The sequence below is a fragment of the Chiloscyllium punctatum genome, chromosome 10 (assembly GCF_047496795.1).
Source record: "Chiloscyllium punctatum isolate Juve2018m chromosome 10, sChiPun1.3, whole genome shotgun sequence".
NCBI classification, from domain to species: domain Eukaryota; kingdom Metazoa; phylum Chordata; class Chondrichthyes; order Orectolobiformes; family Hemiscylliidae; genus Chiloscyllium; species Chiloscyllium punctatum.
Window position 1 is genome coordinate 57,163,250 of NC_092748.1, and position 24,375 is coordinate 57,187,624.

At 41.7% G+C, this 24,375-nt stretch overlaps 1 protein-coding gene across 19 annotated transcripts in view; it reads right to left on the reverse strand.

The window, feature by feature from the left end:
• LOC140482183 (ferroportin-like) overlaps positions 1-24,375 on the reverse strand; it is a 72,395-nt gene that overhangs the window by 5,825 nt on the left and 42,195 nt on the right. For 16 of the 19 annotated variants that reach the window (XM_072579229.1, XM_072579220.1, XM_072579227.1 and 13 more), the window contains 5 exons: positions 23,517-23,676; positions 23,279-23,394; positions 16,537-16,660; positions 12,868-13,095; positions 1,330-2,019 (listed from right to left, as the gene is read on the reverse strand). In XM_072579229.1, the coding sequence (XP_072435330.1) occupies positions 1,330-2,019; positions 12,868-13,095; positions 16,537-16,660; positions 23,279-23,394; positions 23,517-23,676 (1,318 nt within the window). The remainder of the gene's footprint in view (positions 1-1,329; positions 2,020-12,867; positions 13,096-16,536; positions 16,661-23,278; positions 23,395-23,516; positions 23,677-24,375) is intronic. The other 3 variants (XM_072579232.1, XM_072579233.1, XM_072579234.1) reach the window with 1 other exon arrangement.

The window sequence follows — 24,375 nt, forward strand, 5'->3', positions numbered from 1 at the left end:
CAACTGGTTGACTATATTCTTTAGGAACTTAAATTTGCTGTCTTTATCCAGTGTGATCTATATGTAATTCCCAGCACGCTGTAGGGGCAGCATGGTCGCTCAGTGGTGTGCACTGCTGCCTCACAGCACCAGGGTCCTAGGTTCGATTCCAGCCTTGGGTGACTGTCTGTGTGGAGTTTGCACATTCTCCCCGTGTCTGCATGGGTTTTCTCCAGGTGCTCCGGTTTCCTCCCACAGTCCTAAGATGTGAAGGTTAGGTGAATTGGCCATGCTAAATTGCCCACAGTGTTAGGTGCATTAGTCAGAGAGGAAGTGGGTCTGTGTGGGTTACTCTTTGGAGGGTCGGTGTGGACTGGTTGGGCCGAAGGGCCTGTTTCCACACTGTAGGGAATCTAATCTAATCTAATACATTGCTGACTCTTACCTGTGCACTGAAACAGCTTAGCAAACCATCAGAAGGCAGATCAGCACCAGATTCTCAAGACCAGTGGGATGGGTAATAATTGCTGGTCTAATCAGCAACATGCACACATCATATGAATGAATAAAAGAATCCTCTGACTTCATTTTGCCTTGCTTCTATTACCAATATCTTTTTTATTTACCCCTATTTCCAAAGTTATAACTCTATCCTGACATTTTAATCCTCTCTTTTTGCTTTTCACGAGATGACCTTTCTGTGAATTCCAGCCAACAAATAAGAGTGGCAGAAGCTAGTGAATGAGATCCAACCAATGTCTTAATCATCACACCAATGTCCGTATTATCCCAGAACAGATCAACCACAATCTAACTCAATGAGGGAACAGGCTTGAAGACCTCTGTGCCCTGTTCCGAGATCCTATTACAGGGCAGTTAGAATACTTGTAGGAGTTGGCAGTAAGAATATTTTTAAATGTTTGGTACAGCCAAAAGCATTAGGCAGATGAACAAGCCAAATAAAAGCTCATTTGGTAGAGGCAAACAAACAGCTGCAATAGAAAGAGTAGAGGTGCAAAAGAATGTGAAATACCAAACAAAAAGGTGAGATGTTGTACTGCTAATAAGGATAGCATTTATTGTCCATCTCCAATTGTCTTTGAAACGTTAGTAGTGAGTGACCACCTTGAACCATTACAGTGTAAGTCATAGACATATCCACAATGCTATGTTACTACTACACACATTTTCTGGAATGCTTCCTTATTATGTTAACATGGGTTTGTAACACTGTTACTTCTCATAAATCATCCCTATATTGTACATTCCTGATGTCCTTAAATGCGCATAACATTTATACTGTGATATACATAGAAGGTGTTATCAAGCTCCTTTCTTAATATTACCTACCAACTCTTGCTGAAACAGCACCAGCAAAATATAGTGCTATGGAAAGATATTCCTTTGTTTCTGTGAAATTCGTCAGGTTGGTTGGTAGTTGCGAAGGTACATCATATCGAACATCTTTGTAAATGAAGGACTGTTTAGTGACAGATGTATTCAAAACATCAGTGGGAAAGATGGTAATTGTATAGTTTTCCAGCTGATCCGATGCACTTGAATACAGAGGTGCACTCAAAACAAGTGGGCTTCCAGGAGCAAACACAGATGCAACGCAGAGTGTAAGGCAAGTGATCTGTGCAATACTTGAGAAACATCCAGTGTGAATAAGGCCGCAATATTTTCTCAATATGGTGAAAAACATAGTTCCTATTAGTCCTGTGACAGCAGACAGTGCCACCATGATGCTAATTACAGAACTGCTTATTCCTTGTGCATAAGCATACCCTATAGTAATTCCATCAAATCCTAGTACTGTCATGTAAAGAAATGAAAGACCCAATGCAGCAAGAAACATTGGTTGCTTATAATAGATAATCCAACCGTCTCGGAATGTCCTGATTCCAGAAACCAGAATGCCTTTGATACAGCCTGTTTCCTTGTCATTTTGATTTGTACAGTTGTTATTAACCAGCTCATCCTCAACTGAAACTGCAGCGGAGGTCATTCTTCCATCTTTAAAAGCAGTCTGATTTCTTTCTGAAATAGCAAAAACAATGCAAAGCAAAGGAATGTTCTAGAAAATTGAGGAAGTGCAAAAGCAATGTGCACATTTGCACACTATAACTTGAAAAATGTTAAGTTTAAAAACTAAAGTCGAAGTTTAAGACTAAAGTCATCATTATGCAGTGATGTTTAAATCATTTTGTCTTGAACAGTCAACCATGCAAATCACACCCACAATTTTTCAATGGAGTTTCTCATTCTTGGCATTATACTTCAGGCAGGTATCAGTGAAATCTGTGTTTCCCCTCATGGAGGAGCTCAAGAAAAAATTACAGCCACACCATTCAGGACTGAAACCAGGAAGCACTACTTCACTAAATAAAAAGCAGAAATCTGGAACTCTCTCAAAAAGTTATAGATGCTGTAAGCTTACAAGGCAGATAGTTTTTTTTTGTTATACAAGGATACCAACAGATATGGGTCAAAGGTGGATCAAAGGGTTGAGGTACAGATCAGCCATGATCTAACTCCGGCTTGTCTAACAGGCTCATTCCTGATGAAGGACTCCAGCCCGAAACATCGATTTCCCTGCTCCTCGGATGCTGTCTGACTTGCTGTGCTTTTCCAGCACCACTCTAATCTTGACTCTGATCTGCAGTCCTCCCTTTTGCCTTGTCCAACAGGCAGCCCAACAAATGGTCCTATCTGTTTTGCCAATTGGGTTCTGAATGCAGGAAGTACAGCTGGAAGATTCTGCAAGATGTTCCTCCAATCAAATGTCACTTCTCTCCTGGGTTTTTTTTGTTGCTAATAGGCTCATTATGTAAACCTATCAGCAGCAAAAGTAGGAGACTAACTGATTCTGATTGGAGGAGGAGACAGGGGTCACTGAATCGAAGAGTGTGATAGCATCTGAGGAGTAGGAGAGAGGACATTTCGAGCATAAGCTCTTCACCAGGGTCACGGAGTTCAGGCTGAGGTCTTCAGAGCACAAGGGGCAACAGAGGATGGGGAAGAATGTGAGAGAGGAAAGCAGAGGGATGGCAAGAATTTCTGTAAGGGAGGCAGAGTGTGAGACTGAAGCAGCAGAAGAAGAGAGTGAGTGAGTGAGTGAGTGAGTGTGTGTGTGAGAGGGAGGCTGGGAGGGATAGTGGATGAGTATAGGAATGTGAGAGTATGTGTGTTTTTTTCTGAAACTCTTGTTTGCTGTTCAGCCAAGTCACATATCATTTTGATTTGATCACCAGCTCTAATCTCTGCCCACTCCCACACGTGAAAAAATTGGATAATTCTGATCTAATAAACAAGCCCTTTGCAAGAGAATGCTCTGAGAAGGTAGTACTGCTGCAAATTGCAGAGGGTGGGCAGTCATGGAGGAAAGGATTTTGGGTAATCCAAGATGGAGAACAGGAAAGATTTCTGGCTGTAATAGGCTCCTCCTTCTTTTGAGGTATTTTAGATATGGGAGGTAATTTCCTCGAATTCCAGGAGCAGCAATTACTGTTTTCTACGCTGTTGCATTGTTTTGGAACTTTGGAGAAAAAAAAGTCAAAACAATGACACTTTTAAAAGGGAGAGGAACAGACAAAGGTAGCACATGGTGAGGTCAGTGTAGGAGAGAGAGAAGAAACCCACATTGTTAACTGACACAGCAGTGAACCTGTGCAGTTACTGCCTTTGCTGTTTAATTCATGTATCGCTGGACATCGGAGTGCATCTGGGAAAATGAACAAACAGTGAAATTCACAACTAATCTTGGAGGAACCTATTTGGGAGATGTCATAGTACAGAGGCAGATAATAGTTTTAAGTATGGCCTTGGAGCGTCTGCAGTAGTGAATAGAGTGGGTTCTTTCTTGATTATATATTTATTGAGATATGTCTCTTGATTAAACTTAAAAATATAAGCCATAAGTATTAGGTTAGCCTGGAGCAGTGTTTTGTTGAGGAATAAGACGGGGCTATTTTCTGGGTCTGTAGACTGTGAAGAAGCAAAAATGGCCTTTAGTAAAAGTGATAGGCTCTTCTTGTGGGATGTGGGAGTTTAGGGAGAGTTTACGTGTTACAGAGAACTATATCTGCAATAAATGCCATTGGTTGCCAATGCTATCAGATCGAATGGATCAGTTGGAGCGACAGTTAGAAGCAATGAGGAATTTACAAGAGCAAGGGCATGTGGTGGATGGCAGTTGTAGGAATGGAGAAAAGTCGCAGATACAGTCACATCGATGCGTTAACTCTAGGAAAGGGAAGAGAGGTAAGCAGGTAATGCAGGAGTCTTCCATGGCAATCCCCATTTCAAACAAGTATGTTGTTTTGGAAAACGTAGGGGGTGATGGATTCACAGGGGAATGTAGCACAAACAGGAAAGTTTCTGATATTGAAACTGGTGCTAATGCAATGAGGGATACATTGGGTCCCAAGGGATTGATTACGTTAGGGGACTCTCTAGTCCAAGGCACAGACAGACGTTTCTGTGGGCAGCAGCGAAAGATCAGAATGGTGTTGCTTCCCTGGTGCCAGGATCAAGGTTTCGTCAGAGAGGGTTCAGAATGTTCTCAAAGGGGAAGAGGGCCCAGCAGGAGGTCACTGTACACTTTGGAACCAACGACATAGGAAGGGAAAAGGATGAGATTCTGAAGGGAGAATACAGAGAGTTAGGCAAGAATTTAAAAAGAAAGTCCTCGAGAGTAGTAATATCTGGATTACTCCTGGTGCTACGAGCTAGTGAGGGTAGGAATAGGAGAACAGAGCCGATGAATGCATGGCTGAGCAGCTAATATACGGGTGAAGGATTCACATTTTTGGATCATTAGAATCTCTTCCAGGGTAGAAGTGACCTGTACAAGAAGGATGGATTACACCTAAATTGGAAGGGGACTAATATACTGCAGGGAGATTTGCTAAAGCTACTTGGAAGGATTTAAACTAGTAGGGTGAGGGTGAGGGTGAGGGTGAGGGTGAGGGTGAGGGTGAGGGTGGGGGTGAGGGTGAGGGTGGGGGTGAGGGTGAGGGTGAGGGTGGGGGTGGGGGTGAGGGTGAGGGTGGGGGTGGGGGTGAGGGTGGGGGTGGGGGTGGGGGTGAGGGTGAGGGTGAGGGTGGAGGTGAGGGTGGGGTGGAGGTGAGGGTGGGGTGGAGGTGAGGGTGGAGGTGAGGGTGAGGGTGGGGGTGGGGGTGGGGGAGAGGGTGGGGGTAGGGGTGGAGGTGAGGGTGGGGTGTGGGGGTGGGGTGTGGGGGGTGGGGGTAGGGGTGGAGGTGAGGGTGGGGGTGGGGGTGAGGGTGGGGGTGGGGGTGGGGGTGGGGGGGAGGTGAGGGTGAGGGTAGGGGTGGGGGGGAGGTAAGGGTGGGGGTGGAGGGGAGGTGAGGGTGGGGGTGAGGGTGGGGGTGGGGGTGAGGGTGGGGGTAGGGGTGGAGGTGAGGGTGGGGGTGGGGGTGGGGGGGAGGTGAGGGTGGAGGGTGAGGGGGCGTGAGGGGGAGGTGAGGCGGGAGGTGAGGGTGGAGGTAAGGGGGGGAGGTGAGGGGGGGAGGTGAGGGTGGGGGAGGTGAGGGTGGGGGGGCTGAGGGGGGAGGTGAGGGTGGGGAGGGTGAGGGGGAGGTGAGGGTTCGGGGGTGAGGGTGGGGGGGTGAGGGGGGAGGTGGGGGTGAGGGGGGAGGTGGGGGTGGGGGAGGTGATGGTGGGGGTGGGGGAGGTGGGGGTGGGGGAGGTGAGGGTGGGGGGGGTGAGGGGGGAGGTGAGGGTGGGGGGGGTGAGGGGGGAGGTGAGGGTGGAGGGGTGAGGGGGGAGGTGAGGGTGGGGGTGAGGGTGGGGGTGAGGGTGGGGGTGAGGGTGGGGGTGAGGGTGGGGGTGAGGGTGGGGGGGAGGTGAGGGTGGGGGTGAGGGTGGGGTGGGGTGGGGTGAGGGTGGGGGGGGCGGAGGTGAGGGGGGATGGGGGTGAGGGTGAGGATGGGGGGGTGAGGGTGAGGGGAGGGTGAGGGGGAGGGGAGGTGAGGGGGGTGAGGGTGAGGGGGAGGTGAGGGTGGAGGGTGAGAGGGGGTGTGGGGGAGGTGAGGGTGGGGGTGTGGGGGAGGTGAGGGTGGGGGGGTGGTTTGGGGGAGGGTGGGGGAGGTGAGGGTGGGGAGGTGGGGGAGGGTGGGGGATGTGGTGGTGGGGGTGGGGGTTGGGGAAGGGGGTGTGGGGTGGGTGAGGGTGGGGGTGTGGGGTGGGTGAGGGTGGGGGTGTGGGGTGGGGGAGGGTGGGGGGAGGGATGGGACCCAGAGAGGTAGTGAGGAAAGAGATGAGTCTGAGACTGGTACAGTTGAGAAAAAAAGCAAGTCGATCAGTCAGGGCAGGCTGGGACAAAGCAGATAACATGGTAGGACTGATAAATTAAACTGCGTTTATTTCAATGCAAGGGGCCTAACTTAGGGTACGGTTAGGAACATGGGACTGGGATATCAATTACAGAAACATGGCTCGGGGATGGACAGAACTGGCAGATTAATGTTCCGGGATACAAATGCTACAGGAAGAGAAGACGGGGAGTGGCATTTTTGATAAGGGATAGTATTACAGCTGTACTGAGGGAGGATATTCCCGGAAATACATCCAGGGAAGTTACTTGGGTGGAACTGAGAAAGGGATGATCACCTTATTGGGATTGTATTATTGACCCCCTAATAGTCAGAGGGAAATCGAGAAACAAATTTGTAAGGACATCTCAGTTATTTGTAAGAATAATGGGATGGTTATGGTAGGGGATTTTAACTTTCCAAACATAGACTGGTACTGCCATAGTGTTAAGGTTTTAGATGGAGAGGAATTTGTTAAGTGTGTACAAGAAAGTTTTCAGATTCAGTGTGTGGATATACCTACTAGAAAAGATGCAAAACTTGACCTACTCATGGGAAATAAGGCAGGATAGGTGACTTGAGTGGGGGAGTGGGGGAGCACTTTGGGGCCAGTGACCATAATTCTACTAGTTTTAAAATGGTGGTGGAAGAAGATAGACCAGATACAAAAGTTGAAGTTCCACATTGGAGAAAGGCTAATTTTGACAGTATTAGGCAAGAACTTTCAAAAGCTGATTAGGGGCAGGTGTTTGCAGGTAAAGGGACGTCTGGAAAATGGGAAGCCTTCAGAAATGAGATAATAAGAGTGCAGAGGCAGTATATTCCAGTCAGGGTGAAAGGAAAGGCTGGGAGGTATAGGGAATGCTGGATGACGAAAGAAAGTGAGGGTTTGGTTAAGAAAAAGAAGGAAACATATGTTAGGTATAGACAGGATAGATCGAATGAATCCTCAGAAGAGTATAAAGGCAGGAGGAGTATACTTAAGAGGGAAATCAGGAGGAGAAAAAGGGGACATGAGATAGCTTTGGCAAATAGAATTAAGGAGAATCCAAAGGGTTTTTACAAATACATTAAGGACATAAGGGTAACTAGGGAGACAATAGGGCCCCTCAAAGATCAGTAAGACAGCCTTTATGTGGAGCCGCAGGAGATGGGGGAGATACTAAATAAGTACGTTGCATCAGTGTTTAATATGGAAAAGGTTATGGAAGGTATAGAATGTAGGGAAATAAATGGTGACATGTTGAAAAATGCCCATATTACAGAGGAGGAAGTGCTGGATGTCTTGAAACAAATAAAAGTGGATAAATCCCCAGGACCTGATCAGGTGTAGTCTAGAACGCTGTGGGAAGCTCGGGAAGTGATTACTGGGCCCTTCCTGGGATTATTGATAGTTACAGGTGAGGTGCCAGAAGACTGGATGTTGGTTAATGTGGTGCCACTATTTAAGAAAGCTGCTAAGGACAAGCCAAGGAACCATAGACCAGTGAGCCTGACGTCTTTGGTGGGCAAGTTGTTAGAGGGAACCCTGAGGGATAGGATGTACATGTATTTGGAAAGGCAAGGACTGATTAGGGATAGTCAACATTGCTTTGTGCGTGGGAAATCATGTCTCACAAATTTGATTGAGTTTTTTGAAGAAGTAACAAGGAGGATTGATGAGTGCTGAGCAGTGATCTATCTGGACTTCAGTAAGATGTTCGACTAGGTTCCCTGTGGGACACTGGTTAGCAAGGTTAGATCTCATGGAATACAGGGAGAACTAGCCATTTGGATACAGAACTGGCTCAAAGGTAGAAGATAAAGGGTGGTGGTAGAGGGTCATTTTTCAGATTGGAGGCCTGTGACCAGTGGAGTGCCACAAGGTTCGGTGCTGGGTCCACTGCTTTTGTAATTTATATAAATGATTTGGATGTGAGCATAACAAATATAGTTAGTAAGTTTGCAGAGGACACCAAAATTGCAGGCGTACTGGGCAGTGAAGGTGGTTACCTTGGGTTACAACAGGATCTTGATCAGATGAGCCAATGGGCTAAGGAGTGACAGATGGAGTTTAATTTAGATAAATGCAAGGTGCTGCATTTTGAGGAAGCAAATCTTAGCAGAACTTATACACATAATGGTAAGGTCCTGGGGACTGTTGCTGAACAAAAGACCTTGGAGTGCAGGTTCATAGCTCCTTGAAAGTGGAGTCGCAGGTAGATAGGATAGTGAACAAGTCATTTAGTATGCTTTCCTTTATTGGTCAGAGTATTGAGTACAGGAGTTGAGAGGTCATGTTGCGGCTGTACAGGACATTGGTTAGAACACTTTTGGAATATTGCATGCAATTCTGGTCTCCTTCCTATCAGAATGATGTTGTGAAGCTTGAAAGGATTCAGAAAAAAATTACAAGGATGTTGCCAGGGTTGAAGGATTTGAGCTATAAGGAGAAGTTGAATAGGCTAGGGCTGTTTTTCCTGGAGCATCAGAGGCTGAGGGGTGACCTTATAGAGGTTTATAAAATCATGAGGGGCATGGATAGGGTAAATAGACAAGGTCTTTCCACTGGTGTAGTGGAGTCCAGAACCAGAAGGCATAGGTTTAAGGTGAGAGGGGAAAGATATAAGGACCCAAGGGGCAACCTTTTCACGCAGAGGTTGGTGCATATGTGGAATAGACTGCCAGAGGAAGTGGAGGCTGGTACAATTGCAACATTTAAAAGGCATCTGGATGGGTACATGAATAGGAAGGGTTTGGAGGGATATGGGCTGGGTGCTAGCAGGTGGGACTAGATTGGGTTGGGATATCTGGTTGGCATGGACACGTTGGACCAAAGGGTCTGTTTCTGTGCTGTACATCTCTATGACTCTAATTTACAAATAAAGATTTTAAAGCTGACATTCAGGATTAATTAGCAAATTGCCTGCTGCTTCTCCTGTCACAATTACAACAAATGCAGGAGCAGGTGAGTAGGCCCGGGAGATGTGCTCATTTTCCACACTCATCATCCCTGCTACTGCAAAGCAATTCAGAGGAGGACAAAATTCTGCCCTTTCTGTTGAACAGAGTATCCAACAGCACAAAGGCATTGAAAAGAAGTAAGGAGGCAAGTGGCACATACAACAGCTAACCCAAATATGGAAGACAGCACTAAGTGACAGTGTACTGGTTACACAGAAAGAAACAGCAAACAATTCTGAAAGATACATTGACTCGGTTATGTTTGCAAAGTGTGGAACTGCACAATAGTTACCCCATGGAGTACAAGCACTGAATAATAATGGCATGGTAAACCAAACTGAACAATAGCAGAGAGGTCAAAAGGAAGAGTGAAACAGTCAATTATAGATGTTGTCACTTGAGACTGCTTCAATGCTGGAAGAAGAAATGTCAGACTGAAATGTTCAAACTGTGATTTTGAGAGCAATAGACACAGAACTAGGAGTTAATAACATGGAAGATCTCAGAGAGGTTACGGAGAGATATATCAAGGCAAGATTGTTTTGACATCGGTATTAAAAATGGTTTTGAAAGGCATAAGATGATTTCTCAAGAAGTGCCTGGCAGTGAATGGATTCAGGAAACAGAACTGGGGGCTCATGGAGGACAACATCTTCAAAATGCCAGAGAGATTCAGTGGATGACATTCTTTCTTCTTCCGGCATAAAACTAGCTTCTCTGTAAATGCATTATCGTCACTTCAAGTAATTCCACAATCCGACTCTCATTTCTCCTGAATTCTTGATTAGGTTTATTAATTGCTACATTATACGGCTCTCAGTTTCAAACTCCCTCCAAAATTGAAAGATTTTCTCTGTATGTATCTTACTAAAGCTCTTCATAATATTAATCTATCAGCTCCTCTCTTAGCCTCTTCTTTTCTGGAAAAGGAAACATTTTCACGTTTTGTTGCTGGTTGTTCTGTCTTAATTTTGATATCATCCTTATAATTTTCTTTGGACTTTCTTAAAAATATCTGTATGCTTTTTATGGCATGGAGGCCCATGGAAATGGGAGGAGTTCAAAGATGCAATTTGTCATGGACAAAATGAACCTGAAATATCCTTGCCCTCCAAAGATTACTCGAGTCAGAGTCATACAGCACGGAAATAGACTGTTTGGTTCAACTCATCTGCACCAACCAGATATCCCAATTTGTCCCATTTGCTAGAATTTGGCGCATATCCCTCTAAATCCTTCCTATTCATATATCCATCTAGATGCCCTTCAAATGTTGTAATTGTACCCACCTCCACCAGTTCCACTGGCAGCTCGTTCTATCCATGCACCACCCTCTGCATGATAAAACTACCTCTCAGATCCTTTGTAAAATCCTTAAACACAGGTGAGGTGCCGGATGACTGGAGGGTTGCTCATGTTGTACCCCTGTACAAGAAGGGTAGTGGGATATTCCAGGTAACTACAGACCAGAGAGCCTGATGTCAGTGTTGGGAAAGTTGTTGGAGAAGATACTAAGAGATAAAATCTATTTATATTTGGAAAAGAATGGGCTTATCAGTGTTAGGCAACGTGATTTTGTGTGGGGTAGATCGTGCCTTACCAACTTAATAGAGTTCTTTGAGGAAGTGACCAAGTTGATAGATGAAGGAAGGGCTGTAGATGTCATATACATGAACTTTAATCAGGCATTTAATAAGGTTCCCCATGATAAACTAATGGAGAAAGTGAAGTCACATGGTGCACAGAGTGTTCTAGCAGTGGATAAAGAACTGGTTGAGCAACAGGAGACAGAGAGTAATAGTTGAAGGGAGTTTCTCGAAATGGGGAAAGGTGACCAGTGGTGTTCCACAGGGATTAGTGCTGGGGCTGCTGTTGTTTGTAATATACGTAAATAATCTGGAAGATGGCATTGTTGGTCTGATCAGTAAGTTTGCAGATGCCACGAAGATTGGTGGAGCAGCAGAAAGCATAGGAGACTGTCAAAGAATACAGGAGAATATAGATAGATTGGAGAGTTGGGGGGAGTATTGGCATATGGAGTTCAATCCAGGCAAATGTGAGGTGATGCAGTTTGGGAAGTCTAATTCTCAAGTGAACTACACCGTAAACGGAAGAGCCTTGGGAAAAGTTGATAAGAAGAGAGATCTGGGACTTCAGGTCCATTATACCCTGAAGGTGGCAGCACAGATGGATAGAGTGGTCACGAAGGTATATGGTATGCTTGCCTTCATCAGACAGGGTATTGAGTATAAGAGCTGGAAGGTCATGTTAAAATTGTACAAGATTTTTGATTTGTCCGCATTTGGAATACTTTATACAGTTCTGGTCACCAATTGCCAAAAGGACGTGGACGCTTTGGGGAGGGTGCAGAGAATGTTTACGAGGATGTTGCCTGGTATGGAAGGTACTAGCTATGAAGAGAGGTTGAATAGGTTAGGATTGTTTTTATTAGAAAAAAGGACATTGAGGGGGGGGACCTGATTGAGGTCTACAAAATCATGAAGGGTATATACAGGGTAAATAGAAATAAGATTTTTCCCAGGGTGAGGGATTCAATAACGAGAGGTCACGCATTCAAGGTAAGAGGTGAAAAGTTTAAGGGGGATATACACAGCAAGTACTTTACACAGAGGGTGGTAGGTGCCTGGAACATGTTGCCAGCAAAGGTAGTAGAGGCAGATTCATTTAAAGTGCGTCTGGATAGATGCATGAGTAGGTGGGGAGCAGAGGGATATAGATCTTAGGAATTGGGTGACAGGTTTAGACAGTACATTTGGATCTGCTCAGGCTTGGAGGGCCAAAGAGCCTGGCCCTGGGCTGTAAATTTTCTTTGTTCTTCTATCCTTTCTAAATTTTTCCCCTCTTGTTTTAAACCCATGCCCTCTAATTTTGGACTTCTCCACCTGAGGAAAAAGACCATGGCTATTCATCCTATCCAAGTCCCTCATGATTTTATAAACCTCTAGTCTGGAGTAATTGCTGATTTTGGGTAAGGGAGTGATGGTATAGATGATAAATATGTAATTTCTGCATGTAGAAGGCAACAACATCAGTGAAAAAACACCAGAAACTAAAGAAACATGCATAAAATTTCTGGGAGGCTTTTCTGAAATAGAAATTAGCATAACTCCCAGAGGAATACCTAAAAAGTGATTTCTGACCATCATCTACCAAAGTTATAACAAGAAATCGAGAAATCCCATAGATATTCACTTCCATAACAGGGAACTAATTCCTATTGCTCTTTGGGATTGAGAATCATTTTGGTTAAGACTTCTGAGTAGAATTACTTGAAATATATTACAAAGGTTCAATTGCAATACTAGCTTACTATCTGTGCCATAATGACAAAAATAGGCATTCTTGTTTTTACAACAGGCATTCTTGCTTTTTCAATCAGAGGTCGTCTGTCATCAGTCTGCAATCAGTGCCAGAGAACATAAGGTTTCCATAAACTATTATTATTTAAACAATTCAGTACTTGATTTTAAATAACTTCATTTTCTGATTAAATGTTTTAATGAGTTTATTCAAGAAAAAAAATTGTGCAAATACAACTGATTATAGAATTATTTTAGTTACAGTGTCTTTTTCAAATGATTTCTCATACCTGAAACTTCTTCCTCCTTCTTCTGGTTATCACCTTTTTTTGCAAGTCCTGGAGTCATTTTATATATTTTTTGCAGCAACAAATATTCAAAACACATGGAGAACAAATTCCAACCAGCTATAAAACCACATCCAGCTACAGAAAATGTGTTAGCCATAATGTGGCCCACGGCCATCGGTGAAAGCAGTTTGCTGAGAAGATCAATTTGCCTCAATGTAGCATTCATGTCTACAAAAGCAAACACAGGTCTTGGTTCGATAATCTTTGGGTATGTATAATATTCTATATTGTGTTCACACTAATAACTAATAAAATTCAGATTTCAAACTTCTGAGAAAAGTTGAATGATCAGGATCATACTCTTACACTGAACTTGTTTTCACATAAAAGCAGAATTTTCCTTATCTATGACAGCTGTTGGCTACTAAAAAGACTTGAAATTTTTGTATAAAATCCCTTAACCGGTAAAATTTGTTTAAACATTTTGTTGAATGGTCCACACCTGAAATGCCAATAACATCATTTTACAGATGTTGACTGATCAGCTGGAAATTTACATTTTCAGCTTTTATTTTAGATTTCTGGTATTTGCAGTTTTCCTTTTCTTATTTTATTCAATGTTAAGCATTGGATTTTGAAAGATTTTTAACTTAAAATATTTCAAAAAAGGTGATAAATAAATATATTGGATGTGCTAATTTAGGATCAATCTTAAAGCAAACAAAAATGTGTTTGCAAACAATATTAAGACTGTAAAAATATTCAGACACCAGATCTCAATTTATTTAAAATTTGTTTAATGTTGACCAGAAAAGAATTCCAAAAATAATCTAAATTATTGGAATGAAAACATGGGTAGTGTCCAGTACTAATGTCTTTGAATGGAAAGCAATACTCATCTTTATCAACAGAATATACCCTGATTTTGGAGGAAAAAATATGGAAGTGACATTCCTTTATGAAATTTGGAACTGATAAGGTCTCAGGCACAGCAGGGATTGTCAATATTTTTCTCAAGCCCATAATATAAATTCTTTTACCAAAAGAGGCAAAATAGTACACATTGAAACAGTTTTATAAATCTGTAAAATATTGAGCTGTGACACTTCAACTGAATAGTGTCACAAATATCTCATTCATGGTTCATGTGGTTTACACTCACCCTCTCCTTCCATCACAAGCTGGGTCTCTTCTACATTTTATGCTGATAGGTTCAAAGTGAGCATATCAGCACCATGCACAAGAGGGAACCAGCTTGCAACTGGAAGAGCAAGTCCTCACTATGTCCCTCCCTTTTATTTATGGAGGCAACATTTCCCAGATTTGTTGCCCCACATGAGCGCATTTTCCAAAGTGGTTGGGGACTTCCAAAGGCAGATCTGTCTGGCACCCCTATATATTTTGAGAACCGCATTCAGAAAGAAGTTTTGTTTGGAATTTGAGCCAAATTAATTTTTAAAAAACATTCAGTGAACCTCAAAAAATTGTAAACCCCATTTATGAAATCAGATTAAATGAGAAAGTGTAAATAAGAACAAAGAACAAAGAAAATTTACAGCCCAGGAACAGGCCCTTTTGCCCTCCAAGCCTGAGCAGATCCAAATTCACTGTCTAAACCTATTATCCAATTTCTAAGGATCTATATCCCTCTGCTCCCCACCTACCCATGCATATGTCCAGATGCACCTAAAATGAATCTAGCATGCCTGCCTCTACTACCTGGTAAAAACAATGACTGCAGATGCTGAAAATCAAATACTGGATTAGTGGTGCTGGAAGAGCACAGCAGTTCAGGCAGCATCCAACGAGCAGCGAAATCAACGTTTCGGGCAAAAATTCCTGATGAAGGGCTTTTGCCCGAAACGTTGATTTCGCTGCTCGTTGGATGCTGCCTGAACTGCTGTGCTCTTCCAGCACCACTAATCCAGTATGCCTCTACTACCTGTGCTGGCAAGGCGTTCCAGGCACCTACCACCCTCTGTGTAAAGTACTTTCTGCATATATCCCCCTTAAACTTTTCACCTCTCACCTTGAACGCGTCACCTCTCGTTATTGAATCCCTCACCCTAGGAAAAAGCTTATTTCTATTCACCCTGCCTATACCCTTCATGATATTGAGGATCTCAATCAGGTCCCCCCTCAATCTCCTTTTTTCTAACGAAAACAATCCTAACCCAACCTCTCTTCATAGCTAGCGCGTTCCATACTAGGCAATGTCATCATAAACCTTCTCTGCACCCTCTCCAAAGCATCCACATCCTTTTGGTAATGTGGTGACCCAAACTGTACACAGTGTTCTAAATGCGGCCGAACCAAAGTCTTGTACGACTTTAACATGACCTGCCATCTCTTATACTCAATACCGCGTCCGATGAAGGCAAGCATACCATATGCGTTCTTGACCACTCTATCCACCTTCAGGGTACAATGTACTTGAACTCCCAGATCTCTCTGCTCATCAACTTTTCCTAAGGTTCTTCGTGAATAAAAATTGATCTCTGAGAAAGCATGGCGCTGAAAAATTCTCAGGAGAATGGAGCATATGTTTGATTGGTTCCTCACATTTGTAGTAGTAAATGATTTTAAGACTGATTTATCTTATAAGTGAATTCATGGGGGAAATAAGAGGTTAACCTGTGTCCAAAACGTAAGTAATTATAAGTCTTTGTGTTGGATCACTTATACTTACTTTGTTTAATTGATCCATTTAAATTTGTATTTTGTTTAAAAAGTGAAATTGTCAGATATATTTCTATTAGTCGAAACAGGTTATTTGGATTTCTTTTGTAATGTGAATGGTCTGTAACAAGATCATAACAAAACCCATTTACAGACAGTTAAGAAAAGCTTACTAATAAAGTTTTATTCTACAAATATTTCAAATTAAGATCAATGTCTATAGTTGCCTAGTATTGTCACAGATGAGAAAAATCTTGCCTCATTCTGCTTTCATATGAAAAGAAGTTAATGAAGAAAATATAGTCCTAAATGCATGTCATTTAGTAACCTTACATAACACGCTTGTAACTACCTAGCATGGCAGATGGAGAAGTGCATTATGATGTCATGAATTATCCTGACTGGTTGTTGTTAAGTTTTATCTACCTCAGGCAAACAGCAAGAGAAAGGACACTATAGATGGCAAGGGTAAGCAGGTGAGTCATGGGACAGGGAACAAAATTGCAATAGCCAGTGAGAACATGCACAGAGGAAATGACAGCATGCATCTCAAAGTAGTAGTGGAGAGGTGAAGCACATGGGAGACAAGTCACAGGGAAGACATGCTTTAAGGGTTCACAGTCAGGAGGAGTAGACATGTTGAACCTGAGAAAACAAACAAATAAAAAAAGATGAGAATGCATTGATGAAGATGTGAGGCAGAGAGGGAATGTAAAACATAGGGTTGAGTTACTGTCGGGTCAGTAAGCACAGATGGAGGAAAGAAATGAAGTTAAAGAATGCATGCAAGAATTTTTAATCACAAAACTAAAAAACAATACTGCCAAAATCAACATTGAAAGCAAGGCCATTTTTTGGAAATGCTAAATTATAAGTAACTTTACGGCCATTTCTACAATTACTACCTTTGATTCCAAGGTGAAAAATGAAAATGTATATCTGTTCAGCAACTAAGAAATTGTATTTTTCCAAAAGAACTATGATAGTTACTTGATAGTTTGTCACTGTCTCCAGCAACCACTATAATCCAGTCCCGTTGGATTGCAATTGACATTGCTGTGCTAGCCAGGTCTGCAATCACACCAATGACAATCACCAATGTGTAACAAACAATCTGTTAAACAAGAAGCAAATTGATTAACATTAAGCAAGAAAGTAAACTATATAGTGTCTACAATAGAGTTTCATGCTCATGTAAAGTGAAACAATATTCTGAAAGTAGGGAATTCATGCAAGGCCAACTGTTAAATAAAATCACTGCCACTTGTGGAATAGTAGTTTGTTCTTTGTGTTGAAGACAGCCTGTTAGGACATGTGAACCTCTTGATACACTCGTTTATTTTAATAAAGTCTGCAACTCTCAGCACAAGCACATTCTTGAGAATGCTAGTAGCATAGCCACATGTTAAGAAATACAAGTTGACCAAACTATTTAGTCCTTTCCCTAACAGAACCATGAGCCCAGAAAGCAAACCTGACTATCAGGTATGATAGGGATTATATATACTGTCAAATAGTCTGATGCATTTGAAGTAACTAGATTTGCCTATATCTTAATACAACATTTAAAATTCTTAAGGGGCTTGATAGGGTAGCTACTGGGGGAATGTTTCTCTTTACTGAGGAATCTTGAACCAGGATTTCCAATGTCAGAAAAAAGAATCAGCCAAGAGATGGAGAAGAGGGGAGATTTCTTCCTCAGATTTCTGGATCAATGCAATTTACTACCGAGACAGCTGTGGATGTTCAATTGCTGAACTGAATTACATCTATTAAATTTTTGCCCATTTACCTATCCTATCTAAATCCCCTTAATTGTGCCTTTGCATCCTCCTCATAAAGCTCGGTAAAAGTGTCAGTTATGTCAACTATAATCCTAGAAATATCACATTTAATCCCTATTCGAAATAATTGATGTAGGTTGTGATTAGTTGTACACAAGCACGAATTTTTCTGTTACCCCACTTGTCAAAGGTGCCAAATTGAGAATTAGCTGTTTATTCTACTCTTTGTTTTCTGTCAGTTAGCCAGTTCACAATCCATGCCAGAACATTCTGCGGACCCCATGTGCTCTTGCTTCACTTAATTACTTCATATGCAGAACCTTGTCAAAAGCTTTCTGAAAATCAAAAATATCACATCCACCAGTTTTCCATTTCTAATTTTCTAGTTGCATTATCAAACATTGCCAGCAGATTTGTTAAACGTTTCACAGATTCTGGTACGAAAACAGAAATTGCTAGAAAACCTGATCAAGTCTGGGAGCATCTGCAGAGAGAAATCAGAGTTAACGTTTCAGGTCAAGTGACCCTTCCTTGGAACTGATGTTGTTCTAGTTTTAGCGTCAGCATTTCTCCTTCTTACAATCTTCTGTTAATCTCTCATCATCCCTGCAAGTCTCCTATTCCCCTGTCTACTGCCCAGTCTTTCTGCTATTCTCTCCTGATTTATCCCTTGTTCCTGTCCCCAGTCTGTTGATTGCTCCAACCAGCAGAAAAATGAAAAGAAGCTAGAAAACCTCAATGAGATGAGGCTTTAGGATAATAATGCTGGTCACTGAGGGCTAACACAGGCATCTGAGAGGATTGGTGGGAGCAAGGCAACAGAGAGAAAGGAGCCAACAGAAAAGAGAAGGAAGAGAGAAATAAGCAGTGACTAGGAACAGGGGACAGAATGTGCCCAGACAAAAGTCAGACATATGAGTCGGACAAAATAGGCCTTACAGACATGGATACACTATATGTGATGAGTGTGTTACTGAAAGAACAGTACACACAGCAAAGTGTAAAAGAGAATATAGAATGTGGAGTAAACAACTTCAGCCAATTTGGTTCAATTCTCACAGTATCAAGATATGGCTGAAGGAGCTGGATACTGCAAAAGCTATGGGTCCTGACAAAATTCCAGTAATAATACTGAAGACATGCTCCAGAATTTTCTGTGCCCTTAGCCAAGCTGCTCCAGTACAGTCACAATACTGGCAGCCACTTGAAAATGTTGAAAATTGCCCACATAAAGCAGAACAAATCCATTCTAGCCAATTACTGCACATCAGTCTACACTCAATCATCAGCGAAGTGATGGAAGATGTGATGGAAGGTGATGGAACAGTGCTATCACAAAGGACTCAGTCAGCAATAACCTGCTCTCTGACAGTCAATTTGGGTTCGACCAAAGCCACTTAACTCCTGAATTAATTGCAGCTGTGGTCAAAACATGAACAAGACAACTGAACTTCAGAGGGAAAATGAGTTTGATTGTCCTTCACTTCAAGTTGACATTTGACCAACTGTGGCAGTAAGTAGCCTTAGAGAAACTGGAATCAATAGGAAATAAGGTGGAAACTCTCTACTGGTTGGAATCATAGCTGGCAGAAAGGAAGATGGCTGTGGTTATTGGAGATCTGTTATCTCACCTCCTGTGCACTGCGTCCACTACTTTTCATCATTTACATAAATGATTTGGATGTGAGCATAAGAGATATAGTTAATACGTTTGCAGATGACGCCAAAACTGCAGGTGTACCGGACAGCGAAGAAGGTTACCTCAGATTACAATGGGATCTTGATCAGATGAGCCAATGGGTTGAGGAATGGCAGATAGAGTTTAATTTCGATAAATGTGAAGTGCTGCATTTTCGGAAAGCACATCTTAACAGGACTAGTGCACGTAATGGTAAGGTCCTAGGGAGTATTGCTGAACAAACAGACCTTAGAGTACAGATTCATAGCTCCTTGAAAGTAGATTCACAGGTAGATAGGATAGTGAAGAAGGCATTTAGTATGCTTTCCTTTATTGGTCAGAGTATTGAATACAGGAGTTGGGAAGTCATGTTGCGCCTGTACAGGACATTGGTTGGGCCACTGTTGGAACATTGCGCGCAATTCTGTTCTCCTTCCTATCGGAAGGATGTTGTGAAACTTGAAACGGTTCAGAAAAGATTTACGAAGATGTTGCCAGGGTTGGAGGATTTGACCTATAGGGAGAGGTTGAATAGACTGGGGCTGTTTTCCTTGGAGTGTCAGAGGCTGAGGGATGACCTTACAGAGGTTTATAAAATCATGAGAGGCATGGATAAGGTAAGTAGACAAGGTCTTTTCCCTGGTGTGGGGGAGTCCAGAACTAGAGGGCATAGGTTTAGGGTAAGAGGGGAAAGATATAAAAGAGACCTAAGGGGCAACTTTTTCACGCGGAGGGTGGTGCGTGTGTGGAATGGGCTGCTAAAGGAAGTGGTGGAGGCTGGTTCAATTGCAACATTTAAAAGGCATCTGAATGGGAAGGGTTTGGAGGGATATGGGCTGGGTGTTGGCAGGTGGGACGAGATTGGGTTGGGATATCTGGTTGGCATGGATGAGTTGGACCGAAGGGTCTGTTTCCGTGCTGTGCATCCCTATGACTCTATGACTATGACATCTCGGCTGGAGTTCCTTAAGGTAGTGTCCTAGACACAACCATCTTCAGCTTCTTCATTAATGACATTCCCTCCATTGTAAGATCAGAAGTGAAGATATTCGCTAATGATTGCACAAAGCCTTACTACAGGATAGAGGTTATGTGTTTAGGAGGTGCTGTCTAAGGAACCCTGGTGAGTTGTTTTATAAGTGATATCACTGCACCTACTGTCTGTCATAGGTGGAGAGTGTGAATGTTGCAAGTATTGGATAAGGTGACTCCTCAGATATTGAAGCAGATTTAGCAGGACCTGGACAGCATCCATATTTGGGCTGATAAGTTGCATGTAACATTCACAACACAAAAATGGCAGGAAATGACCATCTACAACAAGACCAAATCCAAGCATTGCTCTTGATATTTGCATTACTGTTAATGAATTCTGCACCATCAGCATCCTGGGAGACATCTCAAATCCCATCCACCATCTACAAGGTACAAGTGAGGTGCAGGTCGTTCTTCTATAACACAATGGTTGCGTTCTTGTGCAACTCTGCATTATAGAAAAATCACGCTTTATAAACAGTGCTTAAAATATTGCCCGTGTAATCGTATTACAGTCAACACACATTTTAAAAGTTTGTGCTTTAGAAACACCAATTCATCAATCTTGTTCTCGCGAATTCGCATTAACGAAATGCACGTTATAGCAGAACTACCGATGCATGATGGAATATTATAGATGCTTGAATATGATCAGCTCCAACAATACACACAAATCTCAACACCATTCAAACTAAAGCAGGCTACTTGACTGGCACCACATCCAATACTTACATTATTACTCTCCACCTACAACACATAGTAGCTGCAGTGCAAATCACTTAGAAATGCAGTGTACGCCACTTATAAAACAACTTATCAAGTTCCTTAGACAGCACCCCCAAAACACATAATCTCTATTCTGTAGTAAGACAGAGCTGATGATGCATAGGAATACCACAACTGCAAATTTCCTCCAAGCTACACACCATCTTGATGTGTAATTATATCATATGCCTTCACTGTTGCTAAATAAAAATGTTTGAACTCCCAGCCTAACAGCAGCATGAATGTACTCATCTACCATTGGCTGTCACAGTTCAAGAAAGATACACATCACCATTGAATTAAAGATAATTCAGGTTAGGCAAGAAATGCTGACCTAGCCAGAAAGGCCCACCTCCTGTGAACAAATTTTTAAGTGTTATGTCGCTTTGAGTCAGAAGGTTCTTGGCTGAACTCCCACCTCAGAAACTTGAACACAAAATCTAGGTGATAGTTCCATTCAATACTTTATGCAGTCAGAGGCTCCATCTTTTAAATGTGACATTAAACTGAGGTACTGCCTATCCTCTCCAATTAGAATTAGTCACTGCTGTGATGCAGGAAATGCTGCAGCCAATTTGTGCACAACAAACTACAATCAACAATGTGATAATGGTCATACATTGGTCAATGTGTTTGTTTAGTGAGTGATGACTGGGGCACCAAAATAATCCATTACACTATTTTGACAGCTACAGCAGTCCTACTTGACGTTCCAGCCAATTATTATGTCCCAGTCATCACTCACTAAACAAATTGGCTGCAGCATTAGTGCACAGCAGTGCACGACACTTACAATACTTAATTAACTGTATACCCCTTTGGGTTATTCTGAAATGACAGTCAATGCTGCACAGAAGTTTGGGCCTAGGAGTTCAGAAGTGCCCAGTAAGCATCCTGATCCGATAAAAACAGTAGAGTTGGCGATTCCTGTACACTTAACAATGGACATATGTTTGATGTAACTTCCTATAAGTCTTTTCAGCTCCACTTTCAAGGCATGTAGTACTGTGTTTCAGAACTACAAAAAGCAACTTTAACACTTTATTGTTTTCCATACTTTATCTCCTGTTGTCAAAGTGTTATTTTTTTTAATTACATCATCCAAATGACCTATTTATAACTTTATTCAATCTATATCCATTGATAGCCTTTTCCTCCCACCTTCGCAGTTCTTTTATTTTGACAGCGTTCCCCACAGACAGTCCTTTCCTGCCTTCACCACAGCTCATATTCCTAGATAACAGGCTAAAAAGTAACATTTCCTGCCACAAGTAAAATCAGATTAAGATTCAATGCTTTTTGCGGTCATGACTGTTATTACACTTTACATAGATGGATGGTTCCTTATTTTGGTGCTGAGAAAGCCTTTTTTTACATGAGGAAGGAAAAGTAATGAGAGGTTACAGATTTCCTTCTTCACCACCACAATCCCCTCCACCAACCCATGTTTGCTCTTCCTCTTTCTGTTCGCTCTTGCTACTCCCACATTGCACCCAAATACCTATGCCTCCTCCCTCAAGGATTGAAACCGTATTGTGAACTCTAACTAAGGTCTACATTTTTAATGCACTGAGTATACTTAGTAAAAAGCTTATTCAATGCTTTCAAAATATCTTATAGCCACTTCCTAGGCTATCTATAAATAATGAATGTGACACATATAAAATGAAAGCATTTTTCTCAATTGTAATCCACAAACCTTACTGTTGCCATAAGATGTCCATTATGGGATTATGTCCATAATGTGAAATGTAAGCTAGTAGTTTTTGTTCTTTTATATAAATATGTAATTTTATGAATTCACAAATATGAATTTTAGCTTTTTAAAAATGCTTTAAGGACATAAAGCAAGATGGTGCAGGTATATAGGTAGATTGAAAACCTGGAAACGTATTCTGAAGAAGGGCAGAGTAGTATGTTTTTAACAATGCTTGGTGGATTCTCTACAACAATATGAAGTGGGAAGTGCTGAATGGTGGTATAGTGTTGGGCCGTTGATTAGAGATGTGTTTGATTGTTAGTGTAGTATAAGCAGGGATACTGAGTCTAGGAAATCTAAGTATATTCTAGTAATCTCACATCCAGTCAGCAGTTATCCCAAGACCAGCCTCTCCTCTTTTCAACTCTCAAATAATACTGTCAGTTTTCTCTTTGACCCAAGATCCCTCCCACTAATAACCAAGGACTTCCCCTACCCATAATCCAACACCAGGCTAACCACTTGGCAGTTTCCATTTATTGCTCCACAGAATCCACTTAGCATTACTAAAAACAAAGAGAAAAAAATGCTTTCGTAAACAAATTTGTAATTCATCTAAAGTTGATCATTATTTTAATCACTCATGCGGTTTGGGTAAACTTTGAGAAAATGACATTAAGAATAATTACAAGCATGAAGAAATTAATATAGTCTTATAACAAAAAAGGCCTTGTTTGACAAGCAAAATTCACACTATTAAGTCATACTTACCTTCATCCAACCATTCCATAGGATAGTGATCTCAGCATTATAAACAAATAGCAACATAAGCACCACAGCACATAAGATCACAGAGAGATTCTGGATAAGAAGAGCAACTTGCACAACTAAAATTCAAAAAAGGAAAATATTGGTTAATGGCTAATATATCAATACATTGGACCATTGTTAATTTACTATGTTAATGCTCATCATGAGTTATTTTTTCTGTGTAATAAAACCATCAAACCTTTCATTCTGGTGTTTCTGTCAACCCAGTTTCCAACTAAGGCACCAAATAAAATAAGTGATGAAGAAACAGCCAAACCAAAAACAGCTGGAAGCAGCAAACTATTGTTATTGAGTTCCACCAGGAAAAGTGAGACGGCAAAGTGCCACATGCGATCGCCCTGAAGAACAAAATGCAAATGTATTATAACACTTTCAGATTGTTATAATATATATATCCTTGGCGGTTGGGAGGGCAGAAGGAAAAATACTCTCACCTGCCTTTTGTTGGGTTCCCTGCACCAAAAGAAAAAAACAACCTGTTCTCATCCTTCCGCCAACACAATTCAATCTCAAAGTGGGTAAGGGTAAGTTAAGCCACGAAGCTAACACACTTCAAACAAATAATCTAATATAAGGGAGATTGTGGACATGAATAGCTATCTCATTATTCTGCAGCAAAAAATATTTCGACTGAGAATTATAATGCTGTAAAATATATAATAGAAAAGCATTCTATGATGAGTAACTTTCATATTACTGCATTTTAAGATCTCCCGAAACCTATTTTCAGGGTATGCAGAGACAGAAATTGTATTGAAGTCATAACATTCAAAAACATTTGATAAGGTTTCCTTATCAGCTCAGATGTATTGTTCCTTTCAAACTGCATTTTACTGAATGGCAATATCAACTTTTCCAGCTGCTGTCTTAAGATAAAAGGTTTCCCTGTAATTCATTGTTAATTGTAAAAATAAACGGATATTTTACACTGTATCTATAAAAATAGTTGTGTAGTTTTTTTGAACTTTAGTAGCATATTTACAAATTGTGCAGGTTAAATAATAATAACTTGTGTGACATTTTAGTTCAAAACAGTT